A 12,925-nucleotide genomic window follows, 5' to 3' on the forward strand; every position below is an offset into this window, starting at 1 on the left:
ACTTCAGAAGACAGGAGGGGATCTCTTCTTAATTTTTTGGGGGGTCACACCTGGCAACACTCTAGACTCAGAAACTGCTCCTGGCAGCTTGGGGGACCATATGGGATGCCAGGATGCCAGGATTCAAACCACCGTCCTGCATGCAAGGCAAACACCCTGCCTCCACACTATCTCCCTCTTCTCAGTTTTAAAGTGACCAGGTTGGGGAATTGGACAGCTTGGCTCTGAGTTGGAAAACCGTAAAGAGCTTTTAGTTCCATTCTTGATTCTTCTTTCTACACACCACTGATCAGTGCCATATGGATGGCTGGTGCACCCCTTGGTATGATCCCTGTGATAGCCACCCATGTTTAGGTTAAGATATTTACCCAAGGGCCCGGAGAGATAGTACAGCGGCGTTTGCCTTGCAAGCAGCCCATCCAGGACCAAAGGTGGTTCGAATCCCGGTGTCCCATAGGGTCCCCCGTGCCTGCCAGGAGCTATTTCTGAGCAGACAGCCAGGAGTAACCCCTGAGCACCGCCGGGTGTGGCCCAAAAACAAACAAACAAAAAAAGATATTTACCCAAGGAACAAGAGGAAAAAGAAGGGAGGGAAGCACAAGAAAGGACAAAGGCAGAAATCACATTTTTATTTCTTTTGGGTCACTCCTGTTGGCGCTCTGGAGTTACTCCTGGCAGGCTGGGAGGGACCATATAGGAATCAAACTGGGGTCCAGCCAGCCAGCGTTGGCCATGTGCAAGGCAAAACACCCAACCGCTGTGCTATCAATCCACCCTTAGAAATCACTTCTGGGGCCGGGCGGTGGCGCTCGAGGTAAGGTGCCTGCCTTACCTGCGCTAGCCTAGGAGACGGACCGCGGTTCGATCCCCCGGCGCCCCATATGGTCCCCCAAGCCAGGAGCGACTTCTGAGCGCATAGCCAGGAGTAACCCCTGAGCGTCACCGGGTGTGGCCCAAAAACCAAAAAAAAAAAAGAAATCACTTCTGATTTATGTAATCTTCCACTTCCCTCCAAAAAGACTACTTTTCTTTAGATGACTTAAAGAGAACTTTCTCAGAGTGCAGAAAGTTCTGGAATTGGGAAAGCTGCTCAGTAGCAGGTGTTCTCATATTGTAAAATAAAATTATAAGTTTTAAAAAAAACTTAGAAGCCTGTACAAGGACTGAACTCACATCCACGAATTCCTAGCACTGTGTTCTAATCAACTGAGCTAACCAACATCCCTAGCCCACCACAGAAAATAGTTTAGAATTTACATTTTGTCCAGTCCTGCCACGAATTTAAAAAGTCTGAAGAGGCATTAAAGCAACAAAAGCTCAGTCCCTAAAGCAACAAAAGCTCAGTCCCTTGAGTCCTTAAAGTAAAACCCAAGCTGCAATTCTTAAAAACATGATGGCGCTTGGGGAAAGACGGGGTCCCACCTAAGTGCAAACAATATCCACATCCATCACCATTTGGAAACTGCCTTAGAGATCTGTTATTGTAGGAGAAGAGGATACAAACTAGAGCCAGATGCTGAGACCTGAGCAAAAAGGAACTGAAAGAGGAGGGCCCGCTGGGAATTGAACCTAGGCCCAGCCCCCCAGTCGCCTCTCCCAAACCCCCCATTTGTCAAGGTCAAAGAACCTTCACTAAGCCAAGAAACCTTGTCAGGAAAAAAAAGGGACATTACAAAACTCCAGACATTTTGCAATTGCAACTGTTGTACAGGAAAACTATATTGATCTGTCCGAGGAACTTCGATCACAAAATAGATCAGGACACAGAGAAACCGACGAGGATGGGATTCGAACCCACGCGTGCAGAGCACAATGGATTAGCAGTCCATCGCCTTAACCACTCGGCCACCTCGTCCGCAGGATCGCTGCTTGCCAGAGGATAAACTCACCTGGAAGTGCGGCCCCGTGGATCACCCGGAGACTAAGGTCGGGGTTCAGTCCTCTGAGCTTCTTGCCTTCCACCCTCGAGCCCAGCGATTCCAGGACCCACAGTTGCCTTTCGGGCCCAAAGTGTGGTCGTTTTCCAAGACAAAGCATTTGGGCTCGGGAGTTAAACCATTGTTGATAATGAGGGGAAATAAAATGTATATTTTTTAATATATTATAAAAGATCTACTTTTTATATAAAGGGGGACAAAAAGGAGTGGACACCTGACCCCGACGTGATTTGAACACGCAACCTTCTGATCTGGAGTCAGACGCGCTACCGTTGCGCCACGAGGTCGGCCGGCCAGCAGCGTCAGCAGATCCCTTTATGACCACTTGACAAGCAGGGAGCCAGGCTGTGGGAATTGAGCTCTGACAGTTCAAGGACCTTTCAGACTTTTGGAAAATCCCAAAAACCTGGGGCTTGAGTCTTGGTTTTGTTTTGTTTTGTTTTTGGTCATTGGGGAAAATGGAATGCTGCTATGGACTCGAATTCCTTCTCTTTTGTGTCCGTCCACCAGCACCTTCGTTTTTGCTCTTTCTCCTTTAATATCTTGGTGGTATGCGAAAACTAAGGATGTTTCTTTTTCATTCCTATAACATCTTTATTTAAACACCATAATTCAAACATGTTTGAATATGTGCAAACAAGGCAAACGCCCTAGCCACTGTAATATCTATCTCTCGAGTGGCCCATTTTTCTTTCTCTTTCAGTTTCTTGTTTGCATAGAGATGTACAGCTCGATTTTGTGTATTGATTTTGTAGCCTGACACTTTTCTGTCTTGTTCTTATTTTTAATAGTATTTTTGGTAGAATTTTCCTTTTTCATTTAACTTTATTTTTTTTAATAGCATCTTTATTTAAGCACCATGATTACAGACATGATTGTAATTGAGTTTCAGTCATAAAAAGAACACTCCCCCTTCACCAGTGCAACCTTCCCACCACCTATGTTCCCCCCATTTCCCTCCTTCCCCCTCCCGCCTATATTCAACAGGCATTCTACTTCTTTCACTCATTACCATTGTCATGTTAGTTGTCGGTGTAGTTATCTCTCTAACTGAACTCACCATTCTTTGTGGTAAGCTTCATAGCATGAGCCTGTCCCTCTGGCTCTCATCTCTATTGTCTTTGGGTATTATTACAATAATGTCTTTTCTTTTCTTTTTTTTTTCTTTTCTTTTCTTTTCTTTTCTTTTTTTTTTTTTTTTTTTTTTGAATGTTGTGAACATTTATTTAAAAAAAAGGTTACGGAGAAGAAAAACAAAATGGATTGAACCAAAAGGGAAATAAAAACAACACAAGAAAGGAAAGACCCAAAGTGTCTGGAAGGAATGGAAAATGTCTTTTATTTTTCTTAAATTCCACAGATGAGTGAGACTATTCTTTGTGTCTCTCTTCCATAGCATGAGCCCGTCCCTCTGGCTCTCATCTCTATTGTCTTTGGGTATTATTACAATAATGTCTTTTCTTTTTTTCTTTTTCTTTTCTTTTCTTTTCTTTTTTTTTTTTTTTTTTTTTTTTTGAATGTTGTGAACATTTATTTAAAAAAAAGGTTACGAGGGGCCGGGCGGTGGCGCTAAAGGTAAGGTGCCTGCCTTGCCTGCGCTAACCTTGGACAGACCTCAGTTCGATCCCCCGGTGTCCCATATGGTCCCCCAAGCCAGGAGCAACTTCTGAGCACATAGCCAGGAGTAACCCCTGAGCGTTACTGGGTGTGGCCCAAAAACCAAAAAAAAAAAAAAAAAAAAGGTTACGGAGAAAAAAAAATGGATTGAACCAAAAGGGAAATAAAAACAACACAAGAAAGGAAAGACCCGAAGTGTCTGGAAGGAATGGAAAATGTCTTTTATTTTTCTTAAATTCCACAGATGAGTGAGACTATTCTTTGTGTCTCTCTTCCTCTGAGTTATTTCACTCAGCATAACAGTTTCCATGCCCATCCACGTATAGGAAAATGTCATGACTTCATCTCTCCTGACAGCTGCATAATATTCCATTGTGTATATATGCCACAGCTTCTTTAGTCATTCCTCTGTTGTTGGGCATCTGGGTTGTTTCCAGATTCTGGCTATTGTAAATAGTGCTGCGATGAATGTAGGTATGCAGAAGGCATTTTTGTGTTGTGTATTTGTGTTCCTAAGGTCTATCCCTAGGAGTGGTATAGTTGGATCATATGAGAGATCAATTTTCAATTTTTTGAGGAATCTCCCTACTGTTTTTCATAAAGGGTAGACTAGACAGCATTCCCACCAGCAATAAATGAGAGTTCCTTTCTCCCCACATACCTGCCAGCACTGATTGTTCTTGTTTTTTGTTTTGTTTTGTTTTGTTTTTTTGTGGTGTGTGCCAGTCTCTGTGGCATGAGATGGCACCTCATTGTTGTGGCCCCAAAACCAAAATAAATAAACAATAAAACAGCATGGTAGGGGCCAGAGAGATAGCACAGTGGTAAGCCGGGTTCAATCCCCAGCATTCCATATGGTCCCCTGAGCCTGCTAGGAGTGATTTCTGACCTCAGAGACAGGTGTAACCCCTGAGCGCCACCAGTGGCCCAAAAATAAAATAATAAAATAAAATAAAAACCAGCATGATGGTATTGGAATACAGACAGAATCTCAGATCAGTGGAATAGACTTAAGTATTCAGAGGTAGTTGTGTCTTCCAAGTCCCAGAGGCAAAGGCAGAATCCTTAGTAAAAATGATAAACAAAAAACAACAGGACAGACCTAAAGGGTTTATTGATTCACAAAAGGAAATGGGACTACCTAGTTCTTGCTATATCAGACTCCCAAGATATTGGAAGCCTAATAGAATTCCCCCAAACTTCTAGATGCAGGAGTCCAAAATTTAACACTAATCCTTGACTCACACCCCCTTTTTTGAGTCACACCCAGTGATGTTCAGGGGTTACTTGTTCAGTGGTTACTCCTGGCTCTACACTTCAGAATTCCACTTAGTGAGCTTCCGGAGCCATATGGGATGCTAGAGAATCAAATTCAGGTCATACATATACAAGGCAAGCACCCTACCTGCTGTTTTATCTCCACTCTGCAATACTCCTGGCTCTGTGCTCATAAATCACTCCTAGGGACAGAGGATTGAACTTGGGTGGGCTCTGTGCCAGGCAAGCACACTACCTGCTTTACTAAAACTCTAGCATCACACCCCTTTTTTCTTACCAACCCACAACCCAAGTCAGATTTTGTTGTTGTTGTTGTTGTTGTTGTTGTTGTTTTTGGGCCACACCAGGCGGTGCTCAGTTACTCCTGGCTGTCTGCTCAGAAATAACTCCTGACAGGCACGGGGGACCATATGGGACACCGGGATTTGCAAGGCAAACACCGCTGTGCTATCTCTCCGGGCCCCCAAGTCAGATTTGATCAATTGAATACCTATACTTTTTTTTTTTTTGGTTTTTGGGTCACAAGGCAAACGCCGCTGTGCTATCTCTCCGGGCCCTAATACCTATACTTTTTTTTTTTTTTTGGTTTTTGGGCCACACCCGGTGACGCTCAGGGGTTACTCCTGGCTATGCGCTCAGAAGTCGCTCCTGGCTTGGGGGACCATATGGGACGCCGGGGGATCGAACCGCGGTCCGTCTCCTAGGCTAGCGCAGGTAAGGCAGGCACCTTACCTCGAGCGCCACCGCCCGGCCCCATATACTTTCTATTCCCAAAAGAAAAGGCCTGTAAGTTACAGGTAAAGGTAAGAAAAATTTTAAGTCCTATCATTCTGTATTCTTTGTCATAAGAATTTTTTTTTTTTGGTTTTTGGGCCACACCCGGCAGTGCTCAGGGGTTACTCCTGGCTGTCTGCTCAGAAATAGCTCCTGGCAGGCACGGGGGACCATATGGGACACCGGGATTCGAACCAACCACCTTTGGTCCTGGATCGACTGCTTGCAAGGCAAACGCCGCTGAACTATCTCTCTGGGCCCTGTCATAAGAATTTTTCCAGACTAGCTGTGCTCCAGTGTTGGGAAAGTATATATACAAGGAACCAACCTTATTGTACTTTAGGTGTCCAAGTCATCATTCATTTCCTTCTTTTCGTAAAGCAGTTTAATATTTCAATGATAATACAGTACAAGATTGAGAAGGTCAATTTAAAAAATTTATTGTGGGGCTGGAGTATAACAGAGTGGGTAGGGCATTTGTCCTGCAAGTGGCTCACTTGGTTTCAATCCTGGCACCCCATATGTTCCCCATAACCTGCCTTACAGAGCCAAGAGTAACTCATAAGTGCTGCTGGGTATGGCCAAACAAACAAAAATGGTTTAAAATTTCTTTGTTTAGGGATGCAAATATATAATTTAGTAGTGCTCAGGGTTTATTCCCAATTTAATACTTGGTAGATCAGATAGGATGCAGGGACTCAACTCCAGTGCTCAGTCTTTGAATTCTCTCTCCATCCCTATTGAAAACATGTTACTGTTTAAAAATGAAAATACACACATACGATTCCCTGAGCACTGCCAGAAATGATTTCAGAGTGCACAGCCAGGAGTGGGCCCTGACTATTGCCGGGCCTGGTCCCAAAATATAAAAAGTAACTGAATTAATTGGGTTAATTTACAGAAAAAGTTGCATAAATAAACGAATTCCCCTAGGCATGACACGCATGGGGACACCTGTTGTTTCCTTCCTGAAACATCGCTATTTCCTAGCTCAAGGATGCTGCCTATATTCTCCTAAACTCTGCAAACCCCTAATAGTCTGGGGCGTTGAACAAGTTCGAAAACAATGGCAGCAGAAATCCGTGGAAGGTAGGTCTGGGTCTGGGGCTCTCAGACTTCAGGAACTAGGAGACAATCACCTCCATTATTTCTTCCCCCCATTATTTTAAAAATCTTTAAGAACCATAATTACAAGCATGTTTGTAATTGGGTTTCAGTCATAAACAGAATACCCCCCTTCACCAATGCAACATTCCCACCACCAATGCTCCCCTCCTCCCCTCCTCCTGCCTATACTTGAGACAGGCTTTCTACTTCCCTCATTCATTCACATTGTTATGGTAGTTCTCAATGTAGTTATTTCTCTAACTATGTAAAGGAAGCTTGAAACAGCCGTCAGGCAAGGACAGGAAAGTGGGCTAGACGTGGCCCTCAAAAACACTGGGGTCGGGGCCGGGCGGTGGCGCTAAAGGTAAGGTGCCTGCCTTGCCAGCGCTAGCCTTGGACGGACCGCGGTTCGATCCCCCGGTGTCCCATATGGTCCCCCAAGCCAGGAGCAACTTCTGAGCACATAGCCAGGAGTAACCCCTGAGCGTTACCGGGTGTGGCCCAAAAACCAAAAAAAAAAAAAAAACCAAAAAAAAAACACTGGGGTCATACAGGCATCCATGATAATTCTGGGAGTTTCCTGACTGCCCTGATCACCCACCCCCCTTCACAATTGTGGGAAAATGCCAGATGTCATGTACTTCCTAAAGCAAATCAATCTACTGTACCTTTCTATTGTTTAAAATACTATATATAGCTTGTAAGCTCATGGCTCAGGGCTGGCAGTTTCTGGCTTATGCTGGATTCTAGCACAGCCCCTGCATATGCTTGTAAGCAAATAAACCCCCTGTTTTTGCATGAGACTGTGGTCTTGGTGTCTTTGAACGGCGCATCATTCTCCAGGACTTAACAACTACACTCATCATTCTTGGTGGTGTGAGCTTCTTGTCGTGAGCTTCACCTTCCAGCCCTCCTCTCTTTTTTTTTTTTTTTTTTTTTTTTTTTCCGTTTTTTGGGTCACACCCGGCAGTGCTCAGGGGTTACTTCTGGCTCCACACTCAGAAATCATTCCTGGCAGGCACGGGGGACCATATGGGATGCCAGGATTTGAACCAATGACCTTCTGCATGGAAGGCAAACGCCTTACCTCCATTCTATCTCTCTGGCCCCAGCCCTCCTCTCTTTTGTCTCTGAGAATTATAGTAAAAATGTCTTTTTTCTTAAAACCCATAGAGTGAGACTATTCTGCGTCTATGTCTTTCTCTCTAACTTATTTCACTCAGCATAATAGATTCCATGTACATCCATGTATAGGAAAATTTTATGACTTCATCTCTCCTGACGGCTGCATAATATTCCATTGTGTCTTTGTACCCCAGTTTCTCTAGCCATTCATCTGTTGAAGGGCATCTGGGTTGTTTCCAGAGTCTGGCTTTGTAAATAGTGCTGCAATGAATATAGGTGTGAGGAAGGGATTATTGTATTGCATTTTTGTGTTCCTAAGTATATCCCTAGGAGTATAGCTATATACTATATACTATATATATCCAGCTATAGCTGGATCATATGGGAGCTCAATTTCCAGTATTTTTGAGAAATCTCCATATTGTTTTCCATACATTTTTTTCCTTTTTCTTTTATGCAATGCAGAGGGAAAGAATGGAAAGAGGCGAGAAAGTGGCACATCCAAAGGTCAAAGGTCAGAGGTCGCCAAGGGGCTATGCGCATGCGCATCCGAGAAACAGGCGGTCCCGGGACCCGCCGCGGTTTTCAAACTCGACGTGTGGCGCGGCCTACACGCTGCATCCATCGCCATCGCACCGACAGCGAGACGGAGCGAAGCGGCGAGTGGAAAGGTGAGAAGATCTGTAGCCAAGGCATCCATGCTACCACCCTCCGTGTTTTCCTTCCGCCCGGTTTTTCCGACTCTCGCGAGATGTTGCGAGATTCTCGTCGTGCTGTTGCCATGGTAATGTGGCTGCGCATGCGCAGAGGAGGGAAGGAGGGAAGGAGGCCTTGCTCTGCTTTGATCTCCTTTTCTAGAGCTCAGGTCTTGGGGCTTTCGGGGTCTGGGGCCACGATCTCTGTTTGGGGGGGGGGTCTTGGAGGTCATGGGCCAGATCCCTGAGCTCGTGCCCTCTCGCTTCTTGACTCTCCTGGCACATTTGGTGATTGTCATCACCTTATTCTGGTCCAGGGTAAGACTCAAGTCTGCCTTCCCCTAGGGGACCCACCCACTTATGGGGGTCCCAGCCTCATCCTGAGCCTTCCCTGGAGGCCCTTGTAGGGGGGCACCCTTCACCCCCTGATTGCTTCTTTCTGATTGCTCTTCCTCTGCCTTCCCCAGGACAGCAACGTTGAGGCCTGCTTGCCCCTGGCCTACACCGTTGAGGAGTATGAGAAACAGGACGTTCAGTGAGCACCTGGGGCTGGGCATTTTGGAAAGCACCCTTAGAGGCACAGTAGAGAGGGTCTCGAAGGCCCCAGAAAAGTCTGAGTCCCAGTCTGTTCCCTCTCCGCAGGTTGGTGATTGCGCTTTCCATCACCCTGGGCCTCTTTGCAGTGGAACTGGCTGGCTTCTTATCAGGCGTTTCCATGTTCAACAGCACCCAGAGCATCATCTGTATCCTTTCTACCTGTGTGCCCCTCTCTGCCCGACACAAGCTAATATTATAGTGCCCCTTCCTGGCACAGTGTTGTCTGTCCTAGATAAGACAGAAATATATATATATAGAGAGAGGGGGGGGTGCCCTCCTACAAGGACCACCAGGAAAGGCTCAAGATGGGGCTGGGACCCCCATGAGTGGGTCTCCCAGGGGCAGGCAGACATGGGCCTTATCCTGGACCAGAAATATATATATATGTTGGTTTTGGGGTCACACCTGGCAGTGCTCAGGGGTTACTCCTGGCTCTAGGCTCAGAAATCACTTCTGGCAGGCATAGGGGACCATATGGGATGCCAAGATTCGAACCACCGTCCTTCTGCATGAAAGGCAAACGCTTAACCTCCATGCTATCTCTCTGGCCCCAGACAGAAATATATTAATCAGTGAAGAAAATCTAAGAAAATGGGCAGTTTTTCATTAAGGTTCTGTCTGCCATATACTAGGCATTTAGAGTTCTTAAAATGGGAATAATATATAGTTATTTTTGGGGTGTATGTTAGGTGTACATGGCTGATTATCCTCAGGGGGCTGCTCTTCATGGTGCTCAGGGGCTATATGTGATGATGGGAATCAAATGGGCTAGCCCATCCTACCCACTGTACAGGCCCCAGTAGCAAAATGATTTTTTGTTTTTGTTTTTTTCCTGTTCTTTGAGTTTTGGGCCACTCCCAGAAGCTCTGGGTTCTCCTGCCCTGTGCTCTGAAATCTCTCCAGGCAGGCTCAGGGGACCATATGGGATGCTGGGGATTGAACCCAGGTCTATCCTGGATTGGCTATGTGCAAGGCAAACACCCTACTGCTGTCCTATTACTCCACCCCAGCAAACTGTTTTAAAAGCATTTTAGTATAGGTTAGGTAATATGGTTACAATAATGTTAACATTTATGGTTTTTATGTAACAAAATTAATGCACCATCTCCCACCAAAGTGCCCAAGACCCTCCACAGTTGTCCTTATCTGAGTCATAACAGTTCCTACCTTTAGAAAGAAGCAGATATGTCTCCCAAGTTCACTAGGAGTGATTGCTGATGGCAGAGCCAGGAGTAAACCCTGAGCACTGCCAGCTGTGACCCAAAAACCAAGGGGAAAAAAGGTAGAAGTGAGGTAAGTAAGTGAGGAAAGGCTCTAGTCACTTGAATTAAGAACCAGAAGGGCCAGGATGCTAGCGGGTGATTCCAGATAAAGCGTAGTTATTGGGGCTGGAGAGATAAGATGGAGGTAAGGTGTTTGCCTTGCATGCAGAAGGATGGTGGTTCCAGTCCCGGCATCCCATATAGTCCCCTGAGCATAGAGCCAGGAGGAACCCTTGAGCACTGCTGGGTGTGATCCAAAAACAAAGCAAAACAAACAAAAAAGAGGTTATAGCTCCCAAATTCAAGCTCTGCAGGCTCAACTCTGTCTTCTTTACAACTGATCTAAAACTCAGAGAGACAAAAACAGCTCTGGTGTTTGCAACCAGTAAGAAGTGAACTTGTGGGCCTGGAGAGATAGCACAGTGGCGTTTGCCTTGCAAGCAGCCGATCCAGGACCAAAAGTGGTTGGTTTGAATCCTGGTGTCCCAAATGGTCCCCCGTGCCTGCTAGGAGCTATTTCTGAGCAGACAGCCAGGAGTAACCCCTGAGCGCCGCCGGGTGTGGCCCAAAACCCCCCCCCCAAAAAAAAAAAGTGAACTTGTATGCAGTGTGTAGTTGCCATTGGACTACTGATCTTTTCTGGTTTAGCACTAAACTCATCTCAAGATTTTCCTTGACTCATGCTCTCCTAAGCCATAGGAGCTCATTGTAGTGCATCTGTGGCCCTTTCCTTTTTCATATCTGAGCGCTGGGAGTGTACCACATACTGGTATATTTTTGCCTTCTGCAGGTATAGTACCACCCTGTATTTGGAGAGGAGGGGAGAACGGTTTAAATCCTAAGCTTTTGGGACCGGAGAGATAGCATGGAGGTAGGGTGTTTGCCTTGCATGCAGAAGGACGGTGGTTTGAATCCCAGCATCCCATATGATCCCCCAGGATCTGCCAGGAGCAGTTTCTGAATGTAGAGCCAGGAGTAGCCCCAGAGTGTTGCCAGATGTGACCCAAAAATCAACAAACAAAAAAAAAATTCTAAGATTTCTTCTGCTTTTATTTCTCCCACTTTATTTTACGTTTTTTGACCAGTTTTTTTTTTATTGTTGTTGTTGTTTGAGGGTTTTTTTTTTTTTTTCTGGCAGTGCTTGGGTTTATTCCTATCTCTGCATTCAGGTATCACTCGTGGCTGGACGCTGGGACCATATAGGGTACCGGTGATGGGAAATTGTAACTCAAGTCAGCCACATTCCAGGCAAACACCCTGTCTACTATATTCTCTTCAGCCTGATTTCTCCCTCTCTTAACTTAGTTTGGGAGTTCACTAAACATATTGCAATTTAGGGGTAGGGGGATACCCAGTGGCACTCAGGTTACTCCTGGTTCTGTGCTCAGAAATTACTTCTGGCAGGCTCAAGGAATCATATGAGATGCCTGGAATTGACCCAGATCGGCTGTGTGCAAGGAAAATCCACTGTGCTGTTGCTCTGGTCCCACACCTTGCAATTTTTTAATGTTTTCCTGTCTCCTCTTTATATTTTGGAATGGTGCCCCTGGTTTGGGGATTTGAATCTTTTATTGGAAAGGGGCTCTAAAACATCTCCTACCATCCACAGTGCCCTCCCAGCTGTCACTGAAATGGCATTATTTACCAGTGTCTTCGTGTTGAAAAAGAAACCTTTCTGAGATCACCTCATAATGGAACTTAGATGTGAAGGCTCATCCTTGGAAGAAGAATGAAGGCAAAGACTTAAATCTTCTTAAAATTTTATTAACATGTTGATGGACTTCAGAGTTCGGATAAACTCTCTCGATCTGGGATTATCAGCATGTATTTTGTTTTTGTAATAAAAACATTTTTCCCCCAGGGGAGCTTCACTGATTTCGTTTGGGACTCGCTACTAGCTCTGCACTCACAGTTCACTCCTGGCTGGACTTGGAGCTAAAATATAGCTTTTGTTTGCTTGTTTTTGTTTGGGGGGCATTCCCTTAGATGCTCAGGGGTTACTCCTTGCTCAGGTATTACTCCTGGTGATGCTTGGGGGACAACATGAGATGCCCAGATCAGCTGTGTGTTACGTGTAAGGCAAGTACCCTACCTGTTGACCTTCGTAACAATGGGCCCAGCTGCATAACTCCTGCCATACTATTCAACAAGTTAAGAGTACAGCCAACTGGATGGGGAAGATACATAGAAGCCCACAAAGCCCAATGAATGAAAACAAGAACACGGTGATCTCAAACAGCAACAACTAGCTCAGTAAATCTTAAGACAGTGATTTCAGTGACACCATCATGAAAATGTTTAATGAGCTCAAAGAAACAAAGCCAGCAGTGCAGAAGAAAAATCAAGGCTGAAATGAGAAAACTATAAGCAGAAAGGAAATATGTGGTAGGTGATTTTTAAAAAATAAAAATAAAAGGGGGCCGGAGAGATAGCATGGAGGTAAAGCATTTGCCTTTCATGCAGAAGGTCATCGGTTCAAATCCCGGCATCCCATATGGTCCCCCGTGCCTGTCAGGAGCAATTTGTGAGCATG

At 45.3% G+C, this 12,925-nt stretch overlaps 1 protein-coding gene and 2 non-coding genes across 3 annotated transcripts; 1 reads left to right on the forward strand and 2 right to left on the reverse strand.

Annotated features, from left to right (window-relative positions):
* Window positions 1–1,773: 1,773 nt before the first annotated feature.
* On the reverse strand, window positions 1,774–1,855 carry TRNAS-GCU (transfer RNA serine (anticodon GCU)). Its single transcript has one exon. It is a non-coding gene; the product is annotated as a tRNA-Ser (tRNA).
* A 297-nt stretch (window positions 1,856–2,152) lies between these two features.
* TRNAW-CCA (transfer RNA tryptophan (anticodon CCA)) lies at window positions 2,153–2,224 on the reverse strand. The gene has a single exon. It is a non-coding gene; the product is annotated as a tRNA-Trp (tRNA).
* Window positions 2,225–8,668: 6,444 nt separating this feature from the next.
* TMEM107 (transmembrane protein 107) lies at window positions 8,669–12,228 on the forward strand. The gene is made up of 5 exons (XM_049766342.1): window positions 8,669–8,851; window positions 9,001–9,068; window positions 9,176–9,276; window positions 11,086–11,182; window positions 12,002–12,228. Exons 1-5 carry the CDS (start codon window positions 8,765–8,767, stop codon window positions 12,069–12,071), a joined length of 423 nt encoding a protein of 140 aa, XP_049622299.1. The 5' UTR covers window positions 8,669–8,764; the 3' UTR covers window positions 12,072–12,228.
* Window positions 12,229–12,925: the final 697 nt, after the last annotated feature.

This window comes from Suncus etruscus, chromosome 20 (genome assembly GCF_024139225.1).
Source record: "Suncus etruscus isolate mSunEtr1 chromosome 20, mSunEtr1.pri.cur, whole genome shotgun sequence".
Classification (NCBI taxonomy): Eukaryota; Metazoa; Chordata; class Mammalia; order Eulipotyphla; family Soricidae; genus Suncus; species Suncus etruscus.